General features: G+C 44.0%; 1 protein-coding gene across 4 annotated transcripts in view; it reads right to left on the bottom strand.

The window, feature by feature from the left end:
- Positions 1-5,773: 5,773 nt before the first annotated feature.
- Positions 5,774-18,108, bottom strand: part of ULK2 (unc-51 like autophagy activating kinase 2) — an 83,817-nt gene continuing 71,482 nt past the window's right edge. The window contains exons 21-28 of one of the 4 annotated variants that reach the window (XR_005990187.1): positions 16,358-16,507; positions 14,629-14,840; positions 12,801-12,979; positions 12,229-12,347; positions 11,704-11,861; positions 8,935-9,070; positions 8,377-8,775; positions 5,774-8,113 (exon numbers count right to left, since the gene is read on the bottom strand). Coding sequence is in view for 3 of the 4 variants with exons in the window: in XM_041770442.1 (XP_041626376.1) it covers positions 8,055-8,113; positions 8,935-9,070; positions 11,704-11,861; positions 12,229-12,347; positions 12,801-12,979; positions 14,629-14,840; positions 16,358-16,507 (1,013 nt within the window). In the remaining variant the exon portion in view is untranslated. Of the gene's footprint in view, positions 8,776-8,934; positions 9,071-11,703; positions 11,862-12,228; positions 12,348-12,800; positions 12,980-14,628; positions 14,841-16,357; positions 16,508-18,108 lie in introns of all 4 variants that reach the window. The other 3 variants (XM_041770443.1, XM_041770442.1, XM_041770445.1) reach the window with 3 other exon arrangements.

Below are 18,108 nucleotides of genomic sequence, written 5' to 3'. Positions count from 1 at the left end.
TAGTGCACCTTCTCTAAGGTCCTCCTTGGCTCTCAACAGGGCCTTGACAGCGGCCCCTTGTGAGGCGTCACTTTGCCGTCTGCTCCCATCTACCAGGCCTCCCTTACCTTCCCCTATGCTCCACCTACCCCACCCCTGCCATGAGTACTTTGTCCTCTCTCAGGGTGCAGTGAGGAACCCAGACCCATCCCAGGGTCCCATGGGCGCCCAGGAAGCCTCATCATTCCTGTGGCTGGGTGCCCTCTGTCGGCTGGGGACAGGATTCATTGGGGGGGGGTGGAGCTCTCAGCCCTGGGCTGGGGAGGGAGGGCTGCCGGGGGGGGACAGGTGGGCGAGGGGGCTCTGACTGTGTCACAAGTCCCTTCTCCAAGGCCAGAGAAGGCCTGAGGTGGGACCCTCTGATGTGGCTGACACAGCGTGGGCCGTGGGGGTCCATAGACACATGACTTGAGAGGGAATTATTTGTTATAATTTACATACACACACTTATTTCATATTGTAAACATGTCCAAAAAATAGCACTAAATTGTTTATGGAGGTCCAGCCCTGCAACAAGGCAGGGGGGCTTGGTTTTGTGTAGTGGGCACATCCAGGCACCCTGCTGAGGTGCAGCAGAGGCCCATGGACAGGCTCCCTGGCATGTGTCCTGGAGGGGATGCTAACTTCAGCAGTTAGAACAACTCCAGGCAGCTGTTTCTAGGAACAGAGTATGCAGCCCAGCCTAAGAGAGCATAGCATTGCCTATTTTTAGAATGAAAGGCAAAGCTACCACCATTTATTGAACACCTGCTAAGTGCCAGTCATTGTGCGAAGGGCATCTTTCCCACAGACGCTGTTTTAGCAGGTACTACTTCGATTTTCTCCTGTGGATGAGGAAAAGAAATGGAGGCTCAAGAAGGTGAGGTGGCTTGCCCAAGGCCACACAGCAAGAGTAAGCAGCCGAGAGCACCATTTGTCAAAGAACCAAGAAAAACAAAGTCACTCCCTCAAAATGTTCCAAAATGAAGAATAGTGAAAATTTTGCCTTCTGCATATTTACTAACAGTTTCATGAATTATTTTATTTTTTTAAAGATTTAAAAAAAAAGATTTTATTTATTTATTCATGAGAGACACAGAGAAGCAGAGACACAGGTAGAGGGAGAAGCAAGTTCCCTGTGGAAACCCAGTGCGGGACTCGATCCCAGGACCCCTAGGATCACAACCTGAGCTGAATGCAGATGCTCAACCACTGAGCTACCCAGGCATCCCTGTGAATTGTTTTAAAGCAGAAGTGTTGCCTGAGTTTTGCTTCTGACCCACCGACCCTATTTCTCATCCATGTTAACTGGGCCTAGCAGACGCCATGGATGCGCAAGGAAAACTTGACATTCGGTGGACACCACAGACATATCTCTGTCATTATCATTTGCATCCTGGATGCTGGCCTCTTCTATTTTTTTTTAAAGATTTTATTTATTTATTCATGAGAGACACACATAGAGTGAGAGAGGCAGAGACACAGGCAGAGGGAGAAGCAGGCTCCATGCAGAGAGCCTGATGCAGGACTCGATCCTGGGACTCCAGGATCATGCCCTGGGCCAAAGGGAGGCGCTAAACTGCTGAGCCACCCAGGCATCCCCACTTGTTCTGTTATGAATCGACATGCCAGCGGCCAGCAAACTACCACCTGCGCACTAGGTGTACAAATTAAAAGTGCTTTTTACACTTTCAAATGGATAGAAAAGTAAAAAAATAAGACTATTACGTGACACATGATGATGCCATGAAATTAAAATTTCAATGTCTGGATATAAAGTTTTATTGGATATTGGATATCCAATTTTGTTGGATATAAAGTTCACCTGTGTATTGTCTATGGATGCTTTTCGGTGTTAAAACAGCGAGGTGCTCAAAGCCTGAAATACTTACTATCTGGTTGTGTACAGAAGGTTCATGAGCACCTAGAATCTTCGACCACTCTGGCCTGGCCCAGATTCTGGTGTTTTTGTGATCATGTGAAAGGAAGCTCTGGTCTCCACAATAAGCTGTTTATGCAAGAAGCATCCCATTTCCCAAATGTGCGCCAGTTTTCATCTTCTGAACTGACCTGCTTTCTGCCAGCTGCCGGCTTGTTAGCGACTTAATGCTGACATGTGCCCGAGACCAGCTTGTCTAAACAATGTGAGTTCAGCACATTCTTGGGGGAAAGGCTCGACTCCCAGAAACAGATGTGCCAAAGAGAACACAGCGTGCAACGGACGGAGGGAAGAAACAGACGTGGCTTCTGATGGGGCTCGGGGTCAGCGGGGAAGCCAGAGCCCACCGGGAGCCCTAACCTGCTGTTTACTCAGGGCTCGCCACGTGTCGGGAACTGGTGTGAGCACCCCGGGGACTACGCGCTCCATCTACACAATAAGCCCGATGGGCCGGTTCTAGTGTGATGCCCATTTTACAGGCCAGGAAGGCGGGGCCCATGTCACAGTGCATACCCAGGGGAAGGAGGCGCGCAAACAGGCGTCCAGGGAGAGGACACCCATGGCTCTGGGATCCACTTCCCTCTTCTGAGCTGGGGGACTCACCATCTGGGGACACTTGGCCCGGGCCGGGTATTGTGCAGCTCCCAACAGCTCCTGACTGGGGACAGGGGAGGCGGGTGCGGCGGGACTGAAGGGAATGTCCTTTTCCACTAGCCTTTCCTCCACCTTAACCTCCCTTCACCGGTTCTATTTCTTAGCTGGTTATGTGCCTTTTTGTTTTCCTATACCTAGAAAACCTTGTTTCTAAAAACACGGGACTGTTTTCATAGTAAAGGGGATTAAGAAGAAAAAAAAAAAACTCATGCTCAAAATATTCTGGGTGTCCCCTAGAAACCGTGCCCTCTCTCCACCCTCAGTTTAAGGCACCCCATACAGGCTGGGCCGCCCACGCTTCCTGCTCCTGGGGATCCCTGAAGGAGCCGTCACCTGGTCTATTTCCAGAGCATGCCATCCACTCATCTGTCATCTCTCCAGAGACCTGCTTAGCTGGACCCGAAAAATAGCCTCTGTGGGGGCCCTCAGAACCCCTGGTCCCAGGCTTCCTGTGGCTGCTTCCCAGCAGGCTTACGTGTGCCAGGCACGAAGTCTTTTTGTCGCCTGGATGGCCCACTCGGGAAAGACCTGCAGACCAGGCCCTGCCCCACCCTGTCTTCCTCCCCAGCCTCTCCTCGCAGACGGGAGCCCGGTGCTCCTGCAGACCCAGCCTGGGGGCACAGGAGCCTCATCCCGGAGATGGGGAGGGCAGGACAGGACGGGGGAGGAGGAGTAACTGGCTGGGGCCTCGATGGTTTGAGACAAAGACGACAAGCTGCACTCCTTCTGGGGGGCTGGGGTGCCTGGCACCGTGTGACTGTGAGGCCGCGTGGCCACAGTGTGGGTAGACCCCGGGTTCCTGGGCCTGTTCCGGGCTGCTCAATCTCACGGCAACATGTGAAAACAAACAGGGAAACTGCAGAGTGGGTCAACCAAATGCTCCAGTTTATTAATATGCCACAGAAGCCCTCTCACTGGAGGTTAAGGGTGGTTTCTGAGACCTATGGCCCCGGGCCCCAGCTCCAGGTCCCGCACTGTCTGCACAGAGCTGCCGACTTCACCTGCTTCCCGAAACCTGCGGCCTCCAGCTGCGTAGAGGATGGGTCCAGATGACACGGAACTGCCTCTCTCCCTCTTCCTGGGCATCAGCAGAGGGTGTCATAAGGATGTGGGGGTGAGCAGGTTTGGGGAACTAGGCACATCTCACAGAAGGGAGAGCTCTCTGCACCCAGGCTCCCCCCAGCCTGGAGGTCCAGACCCCTGCCAGTGGCAGCTCCAGCCACTACAGCCGTGGGGCCTTTCTCTTGGTGGGGGTGCAGGGATTCTCCCCAAGTCTGTTTTTCCATCTGTAAAATGAGGTGGTATGAGGATAAAATAAAGTAATAAATAGTAGATTGATACAGACACTTCATTAACACGACCAGACTGACCACAAGGGCAAATAAAGGATGTCTGAATGCAGGTGGCCGGGTAGGTCAGCCAGAGGAGCTGTGTCCTCTCACAAGTTGTCCAGCTAGAACAAGAATGGCTCCAGGGAGCCCTAACTCCAGGCCTTGCCCCCAACAAACACAAAACAAACTGTCGTCCACCCATCCCCAGAATGAAACAGCAAGGAGCTGCGGACAACCAGCACCCTAACAGCTAGTGTTGCTGAGGGCTGCTCAATGTCATGCTTGCTAACTTGTTTCATCCTTGCCGTGACTCCCTGAGCTCTGTGCTCTCTCCCCCACTGACAGATCCAGAGGCGTCAGGACACGTGCCCAAGGACACACAGCTATGTGTGGGGCAGCTGGAGGTCCAGACCAAGGGGACCGCCATACCTAAGGAGAGAGAGAGCAGTTGTCAACCAACAAGGGCCCAGCCGGCCTCTCCTAGTGATGGAAGCCAATGCTCATGGAGCAGGGCCATCTCAGGGCGGGAGGGCACTGGTGCAGGGCATTAGCAGGACAGGGCGCCTGGCAGCCTCGCCCAGGAAAAGCCTGCCCCCTGCCTCCCCTGAGTGCAGACATCAGAGGAGCCTCTATGCCAAGGGTGGGAGCAGGTGCAGGGCTCCAGGAAGCCCAGGTACTAAGTCAACTCTGCAGCCTCCTGGGCTCAGATCCACTCGCAGGAGGCACCCTGGCAGCTGCCAAAAGGGAACACACCCCACAACACAGAAGCTCTTTATGGCATGTGGAACATGGGGCTCAGAGGCCCTCTGTGAAAAAGGGGACCCCCACAGAGCCTGGCCTGCAGAGTGCAGACATGTGTGCTCTTGCTCTGTCCGGCCCCTGTGAGGTCAGTGTGCATGGGCTGCAGGAACAGCAAGCTCTTGGGCTCCATCCCTGCCCCTCCCAGTCTGGTCCCTGAATTCACGCTGGCCCTTTGCCTGTTCAGCTTTTCCTCTTCCACACAAGCTGAGACTTTCGGGGCTGACCATCAGTCTCCTGGGGTGCGATGCTTTTCCAGGTGGATGGCTCCTGACGTGGCTCCCTCTGATCCAGGTGAGGGACAGATCACCTCGAAGCTCTCCCAGGGAAGTACTCTCACAAGGGCTTTGAGAAGGAAGGGGTGTGAGGAGGTCCCAAGGGCTTCCATGGCTGAAGATTCAAGGGTCCAGGCCCCAGAAGTAAATCATCTCAGGGCTGTGTAGAGACAGGCATGGAGGCTCCTGAGACGCACCTCTCTGTTGGAGGGGTATCACATTCTTTGGGCAGTGGCTCCTCACTGTCCTGTACACCAGCAGGCAATCCTCCTATAGCAACACACCCCTGCTTTATTCCGGAAGGAATTTAAGACCACTTTAGAGACAACATGTGCAAAGTTCTCCTGCAATCGCTTCTATTGCCTCAAGGATTCCCTGGGTGTCTGAGTCAGTGGTCTCAGGTCCTCTGTTCCACTCAGCTTCTTGTCGGCCCATGGAGACCAAGAACAACCCAGCCCTGACAATAAGCTCCTCTCCAGGACTCCAGCACAGACAAGCGGACTGCCACCACTGCTGGGTCCTCTGGCGGGGAGAAGGGAGTATGAACTGTGGGCACCATGAGGTCGGGGACCAGGTGCTGCGAGGACAAATCCTTACCATGGGAATAGCTGGGGAGCAGATCCACAGAGCACTCCTCCTTGCACCCCTGTACTAACTTTCCACGTTATGGCTTGGATGCAGGCGGCACCCCATGAGTGTGTGGACTGGACCGCGTCTGTCTTGTGAAATCGATGATAGGAAATTAAAAACTACTCATGGAAATGTAAAGCGTTTATTATTGCTATAGTCAAGGCAAAATCTCTGAAAACAATTGGCCTTGATAATGGAAGTAGAATCAGAACCATTATTCATGAGTTTACAGTCTGTTCTCTGCTGTTTGGACATCACGGTTTCACACACAGCATCTACCACGAGACTGACCTTTATTTTATACAAGAGGACGAAGAATGAACTTGGAAGTCACAAAGCATGGCTTAACTACCTCCCTAGTTACCTGACTTCAGACCAATCACTTGCTCTCTGTGAACCTATTTCACCCTGTGTTTAAAAAAAACAAAAAATCAAAACAACAACAACAACAAAAAAAAACCAGGTTGGGAGGCAGAGGGGCCAGACTGAACCCAGCCCCCCTGGAGGAGATAACGTGGGTGAGAACTGTGAGAACATAAATGAAATTGCCCGGGACGCCTGAAAAAGTGATACAAAACAGTATTCCTACTAACGGTGTTTATAACCCCTGCAGGGAGGGGCCAGAACCCTCATCATGTAGTCTACACAAGTGGTAGCCTGCATGACAGTCACTGAGCATCTGAAATCTGGGTGCAGGACAAAGGATATTAATGACCAAGTCTCCAAACTCACTGAGGAAGGACCTGGCTTGAAGAGCCATGTAATATGGACCCAGCTTTACCCTAGAAACACTTTGTCAGTTTTATTTTACCTTAATATACATCTGTACACACAGGAATAAAAAGGCTAGTACACAACAATTCCGTGAGTTTTACCTAGTTTCGAGAGTAATGCATGCAGTTACAAATGAGAGGTAGAAACACTGTATTAAAGACCTAAAAATACAAACATCATATAAATAAATGTTCAAATTAACTGCTGGAATTTCATACAGATAAATAAGGTAAAAATTACATTACTTTGTCCAAGTAAAGGAAAAACCATGTTTTTGTCTTTATCAGTACACTAAAATTAGATTAATGCCAAAGAGCTTCTGTGCAATTTGTTGGGAGTTTGGATGATATTATCTAAAAGGATAAAAATAAAAGGGTTAAAACTGGAGAATGGTTTATTCAAGTATTCAAGCAGGTGAGTAAAAAAAAAAAAAATCAAACGATACACAATGCAGGAGCCATTTCTGGAGAGGTGTTAACTGCCCGCATTCTCCATGACTAGCTATTTGGTGAACTGTCAGGATTAACATGAAACATACACATTAGGCTGGGGAGAGCTGCCCATTTTCCTAAGAGAAGACAAACCTCATTTTTCACTAACTTCATGTCAAAACTCCACATCACCAACGAGCCTTTAAGGTCACCAACTTTGTTTTGGCCCTACGAAAATTCTTGAGGGTATCCTGATTGGTATTTCTTCTAATACTGCCCAAGTAAACCTAGCCTTTAGTAAACCTAGAGATCACAGGCATCAATGCACATTCTGCATGCACAATAAAAAATGCAACCAAAAGCAAACAACCAGCAACTCAAAAATACCACTGAGAAAATCTGTATGTGTAGATGGATAGGTTAAAAAAATGCAAAGGTTCACACGAACACAAGTTTTTACCATTTAAAAGTCCACTAGAGATTACATGTGAATTCTGGAAAGGGTGTGTGTATATAATATAATCAAGTAAAATATTTTAAACAAGTCCATTGTGCCTCAGTTAGTTGTAAATTGCAAAATCCAATACACAGTTGTTTTAATAAATTAGTGCAATATGAAAGATTTTGGAAGATTAACATGTGTCCATATTAGATCAACTAGAAGATTTCACAATTTCTTCCAAGAGCTTTCTTTCAGCTTGTTCTCACGCTAGATCTTCCTGAGCTGTTTAAGGATGCGTGCTCAGATTTAGACAAACCTACCCCAAATAGCAAACTGCCTGGGTGAGATGTAGATTTTACTTTTATACCTCAGCAACTGTGTGGAATTTCACACACTGCTCTGGTAAACTGATTACAGAGCCACTCACTTTGTTTCATTCTTAATTATCCTTAAGAATAACTGCACTGGTGATACTGTTTCTAAGGTACATTTATTTACGGAGTTCAAACTGAGAGCCAAGTGGAATACTCTTGCTCCTGCTTCTACAGAGAAAAGGGAAGGGGTGACGTCTCCAATAAGGCAGATTTCCTACAAGTATGTAGTTTTTGGATTGTTTTTCCTGTTTGAAGTCCTGCTTGTTCTTTGGTAGTCACCAGGTGAGGAACTAGGGTTTCCTGGGGGTGGGGAGACAGAACCCAAGTTTCGATCCCAAACTTCTCTCCCCAGGCCCAGCAATGGTCCGCGGGACAAGCCTGCTGCGGCTCACAGCGTCGCGGTGCTACAGCAGAGTGCTGACAATCTTCTTTCAATACTAGTTTTATCTAGAAATAAAATAATTCAGAACAAAAATCATTTATATTGTCAAAACCAAGGAAAGAAGAACTAATGAAGAAAAATAAGCCCCACCATTAATTCTCCATGTGTATCCTTGTCTCTATACTTTCTTTGGCCCAAAGTTAACGATTCTGAATATTTTTTCTTTTCTGCCTGATAATTGTTAGATGTAACTTCTAGCTCAGTGACGCCCAGTGGCAAAACTTAGATTTGCATGTACAATAAAAGATATTCAGGTTTAACAGCTCACTTGCTCACAGCTGTAATTAATTTTAGAATTGCCATTCCCTTGTGGCTCTTCAAAATGTGGTGCAATCACATATACTCCAGAGGGTCCACCACCGCCTCATCAAAACCAGGGCTTCTTTTGACAAATGGTATCATCATCCTGGCAGTCTATCAATCTCCCCTCTGCTGTATATTCCAGATCTATCACAGAGTCTTCACAGATCACAGAGTCTTCATAAAATTCTTTAGTCACTAAGAAGCTCATGAGGATTAAAATAGTTGCATTTATTACTTTTTAACAATAAAAACAAAGTGCTCTCCATATACAAACACACATCTGCCAACACAGTAATGCTGTGTAAAAATCAAAAGCCATCAGTACGTCACAAGCATCATCTCCAATCTTCAACTCTCTCATCATCTAGAAGAAGAAACAGACCACAAAAAGGGTAAGTGATTTGCCCAAAGCCAAGATTCAAACCCAGACAGTATGATGCCAAACTCCAAGCTCTTCCTGCTGCACCTGCAGGAGTCAACTCAGTTGTCATCAGTAAACACACTGGTTTCTAAGTTAACTTACATTTATGTACATTTTCAATATCTGCAGGGTCCTGGAGAATCTTAGTGAGGCCTTCCAAAAGAAGGGCTGCCTTGTGATAACGATAAACAATATCTTCAGTCTGCTGAAACATCTCATCCAGGGCTGCAGACTGAACCTGAAGCCAAGTCGACAGAAACGAGAAGATTCTCAACTTCTCCAAGAAAATACAAATCCATTTGGGCAATGCAGCTTTTAATGGAATCTATCTAAAATTAACACTTTTTTTTAAAAGATTTTATTTATCTATTCATGAGAGATGCAGAGAGAGGCAGAGACACAGGCAGAGGGAGAAGCAGGCTCCATTCCATGCAGTGAGCCTGATGTGGGACTTGATCCCAGGTCTCCAGGACCACAATCTGGGCTGAAGGTGGCGCTAAACCGCTGAGCCACCCGGGCTGCCCGTAAAATTAATACATTTTGACAAAATGATATAATCTACTGAACTATAAAATTCAAAGGTGAGCAATATAAAACAGGACCTTCTTGATGAAAGAGTTATTCTACATTCAAACAAGTCTCGAACTCAGATTCAGGACTCATAAAATTTATACTTCTAAACTGGCTCTTCTGTGACTACACTTAAAAAAAATATTTTAAACATACTTTCACTCTAGGGCAACCTGACATTTCATTCAAGTAGATTTTGTTATAATAAGAGAATTAAATGGTGTTAAAAGTCATTTATTAGCTTCTTTTAACCAAATAATTTTCTGGTGTAGTCATTCATTTACTCAGATATATGTGCGGAGCACCTTACCGGGTGCCAGGCACCACACACTGAAGGAGTGTTCACAGTCTAGAGGGACATACAGGCCTGAAAAACAAGGCATTCTAATTCCAAGGGACACATGGTCTTATAGGAGGAAGCCCCAAAATGGTACAGAATATATGCTTGGGTGTGTCTAATCCAACATGGAAGGAGGAAAAGATTAGGGAAAGCCTCCAGGAAGTGATGTTTAGGTTGAGTCCTACAGAAGGAGCAGAGTTTAGCCAGGTGATGGGGAAGGTGGGGAGGGGCTTTCTGGAAAGTGGGCACAGTAGTAGTACTCACACATTGTATTTGAGTTTTCCCAACAGTGTTCTGAAATTAGGCCCCAAATAGCATTATTTAGAGCAAGTCAGTAAACCAATACTTAATACCCAACCTAACTGCAATTTCAGTGCCTTGGGAATGTAACTTTCAACCATCAACAAGGCATTTCCTGGTCAATAGATCCCTTCCACCACCAATCCCCCTCCACCCCCAGGAGGGCAACTTTGCCTTAAACATGCATTCCTGGCTGGTAAATCCCTTTTTTCTTTTTTATACCCCTCTCTGCCTATAAAAATCCTGTTTTGTTTAGCCCAGCAGAGCTCCCCTCTGCTTGCTAGATGGGATGCTGCCTGATTCATGAATCGTTTAACAAAGCCAATTAGATCTTCAATTTTACTTGGTTGAATTTTGTTTTTTAACATTCTCCTTAATCATTAAATGCCAGGACTGTCAGTAACCCAGAATCCTAATGTACTTGTCAATATCTTCTGTTTCTTCCAAACAATACGTTAATGCCTCTTATGATAAAACAAATAAAATGGGTGCAGAAACTAAAAAGGAAGAAGAAATAACCAACTAGACATAGTGCTAATATCGACGAGCTTGCTATGTAGCCTGGACAAAAGGAGGAACTTATTCAAGTTGTACTGCTCTTATTATCAGAAGAGAAAGGAGCACCATAACTCCTTAGGAGAGGACATTTTTCCTGGCACAAACTTCTAAAAATAATTAATCATATCAAGTCTTAATTCAGTATAGAGTGATAGAATGTACATTATTTATAGCAATAGTTTAGAGCAAAATAATGTCTATTATTCTTATCAGCAGTTTATATTCCAAAGTTATTTTCCTCTGACTTTTTTGATAATGGCTTTCATAATGAGGGCAAGGGTAATATAACAGTACAACTCAAAGTGGACAAATTTGGGGGGGGTGAATTTGTAACGTTAATGTGGCAAAAAATAAGACTGTTCAATAATTTTCCCCCACTTAACCACTTCTTTAACAGTCCCTAATTTTATTTCTACTTCAAAGCAGTTTTCCCACCATGAGACAGAAACAAATCATTTAATAGAATAACCACACAAATGGAAAAGTAAAGTTTACTTTGTACCTATACATAAGTCAGTAAGTAGAGTCTGGGCACATGAATTGGTTAACAGAGTAGTATTTTTTCTAATGTTTTATTATGCCAAAATTTCTGAAAGAGAAGAAAATGCAGATCCAGCCAAGGTTTTTAGATGCAAAGTATAAAAAGATTAGACTGTGCCTGATGTTAGCAATTTTTAAGAGGTAAAATAAAATGTCACCAAATGTGGTAGCCAATGTTAATGTCACTTCATGTGTTACTTGTGTTAATTACATCTAATTACTCTTTTCGTAAGAGATCGTCACAATGTGTGGGACTTGGGAGTGGTTAAGGGCATAAAGTCTTTTGAAAAGAATAATGGCATGGGGTGCCTGGGAAATGGTTGGTTAAGCCTCTTACTCTTGGTTACAGCTCAGGTCCTGATTTCAGGGTCATGAGATCCAGCCCTGCATTGGGCTTTGTGCTAAGCATAGAGTCTGCTTGAGGCTCTCTCCCTCTCCCTCTGCCCCTCCTTCACTAGCTCTCTCAAATAAGTAAATCTTAAAAAAAATAAAAAGGAAAATGTCAAGTGGGTATTCAACTCAAAAGATACTCTTACATAATATTCAACCTTAGAAAGGGTTACCATTTCTACAGCACAATTATAGATGAGTTTCTCTGCAGTCACACTGTTGATTTCATCAATAAATCTCTGTTTGTCAGAGAAGAAGCGATTCAGCTTTTCCGTAAGCTTCTTGCACATGGTGATGCAGAATTTATATCGTTCGTTCAGATTTTTGACAACTGAAAAGAAGTTGAGAACTAATTTTAATTTTCCTCCAAAAGTAAAAAAAGTCACAGTGACATGCACCTTTCCTGCTGATTTTCAAGGATCACTAAATGATCCTTGAAAAAAAAAAAGGACCAGAAATCAGATTCTTCCATGTGTTCCCTTCCAGTTAAGAAAAAGTTGAAAATAAAGTACCCTGATTGTTCTCTGTATCAATTAAATGGAAACAAAAACAAAACAAACAAACAACAAAAAAGCATCCTTGTCCCTTTAAGAATATTAAATAACACAGAATTCCTCATCAAAAACTCTCTTAGTGTAATGGGGAAAAGGGGAGACCTAAGGACCTGTGCGTCCAGTACTGTCACACTCCAGTCATACCTTGTTTCACAGCCGTGGATGGGCTCAGCTTCCCGGACTTGATCTGGGCTTTGGCGAGATGCAGAGAGGCTGCTAACAGCTGTGCCGCTTTCATGTATAACACCAGCTGCTCCACCCGCCTGTACCAGGAAGGCAGCAGAATGTTACTGTGGGAGCCAACATGCCAGACATCTCTACATATCGTGTCACCATTAAAACAGCATTTCTAAAGAAATATCATTGTCCTCGATGTTTTTAATGCACAAATAACTCCTGAAGGAAAAAGGCTCAGCACAGAAAAGGACATGTGTGTGCGTCTTGAATACAACAGGTATACTCAAAAATCAATACCATCTCTTCATCATCAAATGTCTTTAACAGCATAAGTTACAAGGAAAGGGCAGTGCTACAGTTGCAGAATCTTCAAGTCTTAGCTCACACAGTGAGATCTAGCATAGTGACATAACTTAGAGCTCCCTTGGAGCTTTTCATAAGGAAGTATGATCCCTGGTACGTGACAAGGCCTCCATCTAAGACATGAATGTACAGAAAGCACGAAGAATCTGGATGTGAATGGCAAAGGGGGCACCTACCCCCAGTCTTTGCTTAGTTGGCTGATCTGGTCCACAACCACACTCTCCTGGATCTGGTATAAGGAGACAGCAGATGTGCACAGCTCCGGGTGTCCTCCCCGCACGGCTGTCAGATCCAGCACACATTCAGTGAACGTCAACATCACGTTCAGGTGGCGTAAGGTGTCTGTGTGTTCCCGCTGTGGCAAAGCCAATTTGTCTTAGAAATTTGCAGCTAAGAAACAGCACATACACATATTTCTGTATATAAACCATGGCCAATGCTACTGTCTTTCAATATACTTATGAATATCAGGATGAGCAAAACAGACTAAGAGTTTTAAGTTTCAGAAAACTAGTAAGAAAATAAACAGACGTGAAACAAAATGTGGGTGTGTGCATATGTATGGATGAGAGCAGCCACAAAATTGTTTCAAAGATATGAGGTCACTGTGCTTTCACCACACACACACACACACACACACACACACACACACACACAAAACCCCTAAACAATGAAGTCAACATACATGAGACAAAACATGACAAAATAAATACCAGGATTATAAGGACATTCTGCACACTAAACCATACTTCTTGATAGTTTTGTTAACTCAACTGACTTATTAAAGCATTCAGAGATGCTTTAATTTCTGGTAGGCTTTCAGTTCACAGTGATTCCTAATACCAAAGCTCTAAATTTCTGTAAACTGTTCGATTAGTTAAAAACAGGAGTAGAGGTAGACATAATAGCATGCATTAAAAATGGGTATTCTAAAATTAATGTTGTTTTGAGATGTTTTTAGCTCTAAATGTTTCCTGAAAGAAACATTAGTAAGACTAAGCTTCTCATTCTCCCTTTATCATTAAAAAAGGATGTGAACCATTTTCCTAGAGAAAGAAGATTAACTTCCCAATTAACTTTGGAAAGTCCCTCTGCTCTCTGACAGCATACTGGACTATATATTCCACTACAGCAGAAAAATGTATTTTGGAAAACACTTTGTGTCTAAAAGATGGACACTGAAAAAACTCTGACAACTGCTTTTCCAATTTTAGGACTGGATTACACATGTTCGAAATTACTACTAAATTTACTATAAAAATCATTAATAAATTTTGCATGCAATATTTTATAACTTTTATGTGAAATACTTAATTCTCATTCACACAAAAGAGAAATGTTAGAGGTCCAGCATGGAGAGAGAACTTCTCTATTGGTCTGGAGAACTGACCATTTAAATTTGAAGTGCAAGCTATGTTAGCACTGTGACCAGGGGTGAGGTGTGCCCTGAAGCCAAGAACTTAATGGTCTTTGGAGTCATAAAATTAATTTCTCTTGTTCTAAACCGGTGTTTAGAATGTTTCTGATTATGATGTGTTTTTCCCCGTAGAACTGGCTCCATGGACAGAATGTGCTGGTCTACAGATGTGAGCACCTGCTTGGCAGGTTTATTTCTCAGCGTGACTAATCTGGCGTTATGCTGTATTACTTTTTTAAGCCTGGATGTCATTATCTTTATCTCAATGAAGAAAAGCAAGCATTGAAAAAAAAAGTTATGGTTTTAGGACAGGAATATGCTTTATAAGTCCTGTAAGTAGTAAAACAACTTCAGATGAAAATCTGTGTGTGTCACTTCCTATCAAGCAAAGCTTGTTCTGGATGAGTTGTCACTGTCAACACTATTCTGAAATTTTGTCAGCAATGTTTTTCAAATAGGAAAGACAAGTTAAAAGAAAAAAAAAAAACTTGAGAACTTTTGAGAGTATTTTGTTCTTTCCTCATCCCTAGAACCCCCTTTGGTGGTCTCCACATTACAGGGACACGCCCCAGTGGTCTCTTCTCTACCTCCATCAGTGTTTCCTCTGGCAGTTCGGGGGCCTCAAAGGTGATGAGCCCCTCTAGGCTGGGGGGTGAAGCACCATGAGGCATGTATCTCAGGCCGGGAGCTGCCTCTGCTCCTGGAGGGGAAGACCCCAGGCACGGCCCCAGCGGAGGGGAGCCCACAAACACGCGGCCACTTGCAGAGCATACGGAGCCTCCGGAGCTGCTGGAGCCGGCTGCAAGGAGACAAGACAGGCGGTGCGGGCCCGCGGTGAGCACAGGCTGGGGCTTCTGGGTTGGCCAGCCCCTTCCACTGCCCACCCCTTGACACCCCCCCCCACTAGCCGCCAACCCCACCCACCAGCCCCGGCCCCGCCCACTAGCACCGCCAGCTCCCCCCACCCACTAGCCAAGGGACTGAGGAAATGTTAAAGGTAAAGTCACTGACCCCTCACGGGAGCATATGAATAGGTTTTATTTTTCCAAGTTCACCTTTACTCCTTGTTGATACGTGTATTTCGGAGACATCATCATGGCTAGCTTTAAACAAGTTTATAGCATACACATTTCTCCCTGTTGCTCCACAGTCCTCATCATCATAAAGTGCAGCAGATGCATAGCCGTTCACTAAATTTATACATGTGATGATTGTCTGGAGGATTTATACTATTTCTGATTTTTATATCACAAATAACACTATAATGAAATCCAAAGTTTTCCCTTCTTTTGAATGATTCATTTGTGATAAGTACTCTGAAGTGATATTATAAACAGGAATGGGATTACCACAGATCAGATGTTACATTTTCAGAGCTCTTGGTAAGAACTGTCACACTACTTTCTACAGCAGCTGGGAGTAGGGACGCAGATCCCACCAAACCTCAGCAACGCTGAGCATTAAATCTTAGTGTTGGCTTCCTTAATGGTATAAAATGACCCTTTCTGAAAATGATATTTTATTATTATTTAATACTTTTAATAATCTGAAGAACAAGATTATTGGCTCTACTTCCTCTCTCATTATCTATTTATAATCCTTTGCTTATAAATCTCCTGACATCTTGATTGGTAACTTAGGTAGCATGAGAGAATTTAAAGAACACAAAGTACAACATAGAAAATGATGCCAATGGCAGCGAATTTCAAGTCCAATCTAAATACTTTCTTAATTTGGGGTATTAATAACCTATCTATAGAGCATGGATGATAAAAGCAACCTACTGGCCTATATAAATGGAAGTAGGATTAAGTGCAAAGATTAGGACCCAAAATACAAAAACAGGTAAAACTGAAGTTTCTAAAAGAACAGAGCAAAGATAAACAACCATCTACCGTTTCAAAAAATTTACCACAGGTATTAAAATAAGCCATAAATAAATAAATAAATAAATAAACAAATAAATAAATAAATAAATAAATAAATAAATAAATAAAATAAGCCTTTAATAGAAGAAGCACCATACATGCATAGCTGCTTTGCCATAGAGAACTCACATCTATATTACATTGCTCTAATAGTATGTATTATTATAAATATATAGTACTTTTATAAAGTTTCTTTTCCCCCCACAAATAAGGCCCCATTTATACCTTTTAACGCTATAAAGTAAAGGAAATGATGATCTCAATGTCATTGGTAAAGGAACTGAAGTCCACAGATGTTAAGGACTTGTCTAAGTCACATCATTAGGTCATTGACAGAACACTCCACTCCACAAACACCAGCCAAAATGATAATAAGACAATTCTTCACCTGAGGTTGTTCTTGTTCGAAGGACCATATGGGTACAAGTGGGGGCCGTGGCACTGTGTGGAGGAGATCCTACAGTGAACAGGACAGCCCTGGAACTTGCTGCTGTTCCTATAGGAGGTGCCAGTACACCACCACAAGCTCCTGCAGGGGCTACAGTGAAAATTTACAAAAATGTTACATTGCTTCCATAGTGTTTATATTTGAGGGTGGGATTATAGGGAGACCTTCACTTTTGTATTAGGATTTCTGAGTTTTTGGTTTTTTTTATATTAGGTATTTTTTACTATTAAAATCAGAAATTTGACACAGATCTCCATTAATAGTATCTCACAGTAATCTCTTCTTGGATGTGAACCTTCTTCACACCAAAGCTTTGTATTCACAGTTGCTTCCATATACTTCTAAAGGACATGAGCTGCAGTCACACCTGTTGAGGATCACTCGAAAAAGTGGAAACCAAGAACTTGGAATAAAAATGTGAGGGAAAGCCGAAGGGAGATCAGGAGTCTCCACAGTATAAGAGCTTTAAAAGAGAGAGAAAGTTAAGTCGAAGTACATATATGCCTTGAACTGCAGCCATCCACCTGTCAGGAAGGAATGGAATGGGCTCAATGTCAGAGGGGCCTGATGGGCTCAGCATGGCCTGAAGGGAACAGAAGGTGAAAAGCCTCTCTCCACCAAACTAAGCAGAATCAATAAAAGTTGTTCAAAGCTTTTTCACACTCATGCATCTCAAAAACATTACATTTCTGAGGACACAGAATGGAGGCAGGAATTAACAACACAAACCACAAATTTAAAAGTAGATACAGGGCAGCCCTGGTGGCTCAGCGGTTTAGTGCCGCCTACAGCCCAGGGCGTGATCCTGGAGACCAGGGATCGAGTTCCACGTCAGGCTCCCTGCACGGAGCCTGCTTCTCCCTCTGCCTGTGTCTCTGCCCCTCTCTCTCTCTTTCTCTCTCTCTCTCCTCTCTGTGTATTCTCATGAATAAATAAGTAAAATCTTTAAAAAAAAAAAAAAGTAGATACACTCAACCAGATATAGAAAAAACTGCCATCAGTGTCCATGGAGCTCTGTCCAACAGAGACTAAATTTGAAGTATCTAATTTACAACAGAACAGAGAGTTCATAAAAATCTTCTAGGGAGCAAGGGAACATTAAGTGGAAATTAATTAAATAGTATATCTATTGTTACATAAGATGTACAAAATGACATATTCTCTCTATGCAGTATTGTTATGATTTTATTTTAGTAGGTACAGATGTATTTAAAGATGGTCATGAATATATTTTAAAAGCCAATGATGTGGGGGATCCCTGGGTGGCTCAGCGGTGTAGCGCCTGCCTTTGGCCCAGGGCACGATCCTGGAGTCCCAGGATCGAGTCCCACGTCGGGCTCCCAGCATGGAGCCTGCTTTTCCCTCCTCCTGTGTCTCTGCCTCTCTCTCTCTCCCCCTATCATGAATAAATAAATAAATAAATCTTAAAAAAAAAAAAAAAAGCCAATGATGTGGAAGCAGCTGGGTAGCTCAGTGGCTGAGCATCTGCCTTTGGCTCAGGTTGTGATCCTGGGATCTAGGATCCAGTCCCACATCAGGCTCCCTGCCTGCTTCTCCCTCTGCCTCTCTCTCAGCCTCTCATGAATCAATAAAAAAAAAAATCTTAAAAAAAAAAAAAAGCCAATGACAGTGTCTTTTTAAGGTCTTAAGTTTTTCCTACTATCAATAGTTTTTATTTTCAGAAACAGAAA

This window comes from Vulpes lagopus, chromosome 10 (genome assembly GCF_018345385.1).
Source record: "Vulpes lagopus strain Blue_001 chromosome 10, ASM1834538v1, whole genome shotgun sequence".
Taxonomy (NCBI): domain Eukaryota; kingdom Metazoa; phylum Chordata; class Mammalia; order Carnivora; family Canidae; genus Vulpes; species Vulpes lagopus.
Note: the sequence above shows the minus strand (reverse complement) of the source record. Positions and strands in the feature narration are given on the sequence as shown.